Source organism: Muntiacus reevesi, chromosome 18 (assembly GCF_963930625.1).
Source record: "Muntiacus reevesi chromosome 18, mMunRee1.1, whole genome shotgun sequence".
Lineage (NCBI taxonomy): Eukaryota > Metazoa > Chordata > Mammalia > Artiodactyla > Cervidae > Muntiacus > Muntiacus reevesi.
Window position 1 is genome coordinate 42,786,902 of NC_089266.1, and position 6,000 is coordinate 42,792,901.

Below are 6,000 nucleotides of genomic sequence, written 5' to 3' on the forward strand. Positions count from 1 at the left end.
CGAGAGCCCAGCACAGGGCTGGTGACAAAGAGGGTGTCTCGCTCCACTGCGAGGAAACCCCGCCCCTCACTAGGCTCCAGGGCCCTTCCCATGACCCAGAAGGCACCTGAGCGCAGCTTTCCCTTTGAACTGAGTGTAGAAGTTTCCCGCCAGCCTATTCTGAAAGCAGGTCCTTTTTCAAACGCACAGCTGGGAAAGACACGGCCACAGGCACTGGCCATGCTACTTCCCACCACCGCAGACGCGGCCACCAAGCACCGCAGCCGGTGCAGTCCCTCTCGAGACCACAGTGGCCCAGCAGGCCCAGAACAGTGGTGGGGGATGCAGCGTTCCCAGATTTTGAGCTAACCTGGCGGGGAGGGAGGCACTCCCATCACTATCCCCAGGCAGCAAACCAGAGGCCTCCTGCCACCCCGGGCTAACCTGGGCTGCAGATCTGATAGGGCCTCCCTCCTGCACCCCGAAGGCCCCCCCAGTCGTGGAAACCGCAGGTCCTTCTCCAGACCACCTCAGAGGATCGCTGGTGGGAAGTTTCACCAGGAAAACAAATTGCCGAGGTGAAAGCAAAGCATGCCCCAGTGCTGGCTCCCTCCAGGGACGGCTGGAGTTAGAGCCTCCAGCCAGTTAACACTACCAGGTAGGGCCTTCCCAGTTGGCTTAGTGGCAAAGAATCCGTCTGCCAATGCAGAAGACATGGGTTCGATCCCTGGGTCGGGAAGATCCCCTGGAAGAGGAAATGGCAACTCACTCCAGTACTCTTGCCTGGGAAATCCCATGGCTAGAGGAGCCTAGCGGGCCACAATCGGTGGGGTCGCAGAGTCAGCACGGAGGAGCACACAACACAACAACAAGGGCACAAGCAGAGAATGCCACCCGCCGAGGCAGGGGCCGGGCGGGGAGCCGCAAGCTGCGCCAGGGATGCGCGACGTGGACAAGTCACCACCAAAACTCTAGGAATGTTTCCCAGAAAAGCAGGCGTTGGACTGGTCAACCATCCGATCATATTCCCAATTCCGAAGCGATTCCGGCAGGCTACAGTAATGGAGTCAGTCCTGCTCACCTGCCTGGCTTCCGCATTAGTCTGAGAGTGTCCCCAAACACCAGGAGCCCAGCCTACCTACTTTAGAATCCTTGCCAGGGTGGCGGCAGTGAGCAGCTCAGCAGGCAAACCAGTAATTACCACAGGTTTGTTGAGCAAATGCACATCCCTACACACCCCAAGGCCCGGGTCTGTGAGGACCCACGGCACCTTCTCCTTTCCTGGCAGCTCCACCATCCAGATGCCCCAGGGGGCTGGGGAGGGGGGCCACAGGGGAGAGCTCAGGCCCTCCACACAGGGTTTTGACCTCTGACCTTTGCCACGGCAGAGCTGAGTGAAGGTCAAGGCCCAGCGGGGACCCCTTTCTCCAGGTCAGCTTGCTTACGAGGGACTTCTCCCCATTAGACCACCAGCTGGGACTTGCCCAGTGGTCCCGTGGTTAAGAAGCCACTTGCCAGGGCAGGGGACACGAGTTCCTTCCCTGGTCCGGAAAGATCCCCCGTGCTGGAGCAACTAACCCCGGGTAGCACAGCTACCGAGCCCGCACGCCCTGGAGCCCAGAGCCACCGCGCCAAGAAGCCCACGCACCACAACCAGGAGTAGCCTCTGCTCATCGCAGCTAAGAAAGCCCGCGTGCAGCAACGAGGACCAAGCGCCACCAAAACTAAAATAAATTTTTTTTTTTTTTAAAGAGCAGCAGATGGGAAGACTCCTCGGTGTGGTAAGGCCTGCCTCTGAAAAGAACCAGGAGGCTGGCAGGAAAAGGCAAAGTTACAAAGTCCATAAAATGAGAATCTTCACGAGACGCCCCGCTCTCCCCACGGCCCGGTCCAGACCTGGCCCAGAGAAGATGCACAAACGAGGGAATGAACTGGCATGGGCTGCGAGGCCAGCCAGGTGTCCCTTTGCGAGCACGTCTGGGGAACGAGAACGTTCTATCTCCCTCAGTTCTCAGCCCCTGAGGAGGGCCTGGTGGAGACAGGGCACCATGTTCTGCTGGGATCTTCAAAGTCACCTCCCTACTTTTCTGTTTACCAATTCAGACTCTAGGTTCAGATTTTATCTCCGTCCTCATTTCATGTCAAGAGAAAAAAGACAAAAAAATACATGAGTGATGACGTCTGATGGATTTCCAGGAAATCTTCGGAAATTGAGAAGGGTCCAGCACACTGACTGACAGGTAGGAAGCAGACATTAAACCTTGGCTCCTTCCACTCGTTTGGGTCCAAAGTGGACCACTGCGTGGAGGAAGGAAAGGCAGCCAGGCAGGCTGAAACTTACACGTCATCCGACCTACAATAAGGCACCAGCAGTTGGGCTCCGGGTCAGGACTTGCCGGGGCTTCTCACTGAGTGCTTATTTAATAGGGGCCAGGGTGGGCTGGGGTTCCTTGGATTCTGGGAGAAGTCTGGCATGCTTACGTAAGCCAAGCCCTCTTTTTCAAAAGCCAGGAATCCAATGTTGCAAGTCCAGTCTCTGGGGGCCCTGGCCTGGTATGTGAGAGGAGCCTGCAGAACAGGAAAGAAAGCCAGAATGGACATCACCACTGCCCCGCATGACCTCACCACAGGCTTCGGAGCTGTCTCTTGGCCTGTGTCACCCACCTCTAGGGAACAAGAGCCAGCTGTCCAAGGCCCTTCCTCCCAAGTGTGGCCCATGGCATGAATGCACTGGATCCTCACTAGGAAAATTCATGGGTAGAATCTCTTGGTAGAAAGCATAAGGACTTACAGACACATGTGAGGTTGCAGGTTTAAGCAGTCTTGGCCCATTTTACAGATGGGGAAGCCTGAGATTCAGAAGTCATGGGACTTACTACCCAAGGTCGGACAGACAGAACCTGGACCTGATTTCCAAGTCCCAGGCTTTCCACCTACCACACTGCCCTCAAAGGTTAGGATTATTTGAGTAACAAACTTTCCCCCTATTTTATCAGTTTGGTAAATCTCAATTTCAGAACCATTCTTACTCAGGGGTATTCTTACACAGGGGTGTATATAACAAATGTTTGATTCCACCCAACTGAGGCCCCTTCATAGACCACGGCATTGAGAACTGCAAGCGCCCACAGAAACCTCTCCGCTCCCCTGTTCAGGTAAGGAGGCGAGGCCTAGGGAGCTAGATCCTGGGGCCGAAAGTCCCATCCCCCAAAGAGCCCAGGTTTCACCTTTCCAGGGAGGAGCTGGACCCGAATCCACAGCACAGCAGAGAAGACGGGGAGCTGGGTATTTGTTCTAATTCCCGCTACCAATCCCTTTTGGGCCTTGGGATAGGTTTTTGGCTGCCAGAGCTGATCATCCAATAAACGCACAGGAGGCAGGTCACCGAATAAACCAGTGCAGAGACCTAAATATAGGATGTTCTAGGGTGTCCCCGATGCCATTCCTTGGTCAAGATGAGCGACTTTGCGAGGCAGGGTACCATGGAGCGAGGTGCCATTTCCAGAGAAATCACCTATCATTCTCCCGGGTCCCCTGTTCAAACTAGGAGCATTTCAGAGCAACCTGGAGGGGGGTGGGGGGGTGGGGGTAAGGGGGGACAATCCAAGAGAAGCCAACAGAAGACAACCTCTTATCCCAACAACACAGCAGTCCAACCAGACACATGCTGCTGGACAAGGACCCCTCCTCCCAGAACAGAGCCACACAGGCCCCCTGTTGTGTCGGTTTAAAAACTGAACTTTGCTGGGCAAACACACCCTGCTGTGCTCAAGAAACCAGTTTCTCTTCGCCACTTGGAAAACAGCAGCATGCATGCAGGAGGGACAGTTGGGGGGGGCGGGGGTGCTGGTCGGTTTGTTTTTTAAGCCAAGCCCTGGTCAGCACTGCTATAGTAACTGAAACAAAAATAATAATAGCCAGCACTGATTAGATCCTTCCAATGTCCCTGGTTTTGTCGCTTTTAAGAAAAAACTTAAGGAAAGAAGTCTACCCCGAGCATTTTAGATCAAATAGGGCTTCAGGCTTCTGGTGCACACAGAGGATGGGGTCTGGTTATCACGGCCACAAATCACCCACTGGCCCTAAGGTGGCTGGCAGCAGCAATCAGCAATAAGAGGGTGTGGAGGGTTTGGGATGAAGAGTTAAGGTTCTAATAAAACAAAACATCTCCAGATCTGCAGAAGGCCAGATGTGATCAAGCAAGGTGGAAAGAGGCCCATTCTTCCAAACAGGGTAGCTATTAATACCAAATGGTGCCTGGAATTTCACAGCTTTCCCAGCCTCTGGACAAAAGCAAGTTGGAAACGCACTAGTTTCCCTCTATTGTGTGTGACAGGAGAGGGAGAGACCGCCCCCGACCCCCTTCTAAGAACGCAATAACCCTTTTAATATTGGACTTCCCAGCTATCAGTTGAGAGAGTAGGGACCGCATGTCTTATTTCTTCTTTACACTGGAGGATGTCTCCACTAGAACCCCTTAAATAGTGTCATCTTCCCATTGAAGGCTTTGGTCCTCAGCATAATCATTCCTAAACCAAAGTTCAATAGGGGGAAGGGCAGGGGTGCGGTGCCTGTAGGTTATTACATTTTGAGCAGTGAAACGCGGTGGCAGTGCGCAGGAGACGCACTCAAGACAAAAATGCAGTTTCAGCAAACACTTTAATAAGCGGCAGACAAGAACCTGGAGGAGAGGAAAGGAAGAGACAAGACAGCGTCTGGGGCTTGCGGGGAAGGCAGACAACGAAGGGCCTGCGCTCACACTTCACGGGGATCTCCTCCCGCCCCGTCACCCCAGCCCACAGCGGCTGGGCGCCGTCACCCAGAGAAAAGTCCACCATGTGACTCAGTGGGAGAATGAGTCCCGCTGCCCGGCGAGCTGGAAAGGCGGTGGGGGCGGAGGGCGGCGGAGGGGATGTCCGCGCGCAGCCCACCCCGCCCGCGGGCTCCTCCGCCCTCCCTCGCAGGTCGCACCACGCCCCTCCCCCCAAATCCCGCCCAAGGTGAGGGTCCTCGGGCCGCCGCGCCGGCGAGTGGAAGAGGGAGAGGAAGCCGCAAGAGATGACCGGGTTCAAGGATGCAACTGGGGAAGGAGTGAACTGGAGCCGCGAAGGAGGTGTTGGGGCGCTTCCCGAGGCGCAGACCCCTGCCTCCTCAAACCCGGTGCGGGCCCCCCGATTCTCCGGCGTCGTGGCCCCTTACCTCCAGGGTCCGGATCTCCTGCTGGGTGAGGTCGTTGGACACGGCGCACTTGGTGCGCAGCCCGCGCAGGCTGCCGATGGAGATGTCGATGAGCTTCTGGAGCTGCCCGCACTGCTGCAGCGCTCGGCTGGCCGCGGCCCCGGCGCCCCCATCCGCGCCCGCCGCGTCCCCCCCGCCGCCGCCGCCGCCCTCCTTCTTCTCGCCCATCGCCGCCGCGCGCAGCGCCGCTCTATCCATGCCTCGGCATCGGGGCCGCCGGCTGGCCGAGGCGGCGGAGCCCGGGGGCGCGGGCGCCTCGAAAGGGAATCCTCGAGCCGCGAGGGCTGGACGAAGAGCGCCCCTCGGCGCTGCGGGAACTGGGACGCGAGGACCGCCCGGCAGCCGAGTCCGCCCGCCCAGCCGCGGCGGCAAAGCGAAAGCCGCGGCGACCCGACGGCTGAGGCTCCCGGAGCCTTTAAGCGGCAGCGGGGGCCGGGTCAGAGCAGCTGGGCATGCTGGGACTTGTAGTCCCCGCCGTGCACCTGCCGCCGCCCGCGCCCTCGGGGTCCCAGCGGGCGCCGGCGCCCGGCGGTCCCGGCCTTCCCTTCCGCCGTGGGCACAGGCCGCGCGGGAGCGCCCCCCCTCGGCGCCCCCGGAGGGTCTGCTGCGCGCCGGCTCCTCCCTCGGCGCCGGGATCCCGGGGAGCCTCGTTTCCCCGCCCACCCCCGCCTGCTCCCCATCCCTCCACCTCGCTAGGGGCTTCCCACGACCCCCCGGATGAGGCGAGGTGGAGCCGATGGCCCTTGGACGGGAGGAGGGTTCGCATATTGCAAGTCCTCGGCT

General features: G+C 58.4%; 1 protein-coding gene across 2 annotated transcripts in view; it reads right to left on the minus strand.

Annotated features, from left to right (window-relative positions):
* KSR1 (kinase suppressor of ras 1) overlaps positions 1–5,640 on the minus strand; it is a 161,279-nt gene extending 155,639 nt beyond the window's left edge. The window contains exon 1 of one of the 2 annotated variants that reach the window (XM_065908773.1): positions 5,179–5,640. In XM_065908773.1, coding sequence (XP_065764845.1) covers positions 5,179–5,415 — 237 coding nt within the window. In that variant the 5' untranslated portion in view covers positions 5,416–5,640. The remainder of the gene's footprint in view (positions 1–5,178) is intronic. The other variant, XM_065908774.1, reaches the window with a different exon arrangement.
* Between the last annotated feature and the right edge of the window lie 360 nt (positions 5,641–6,000).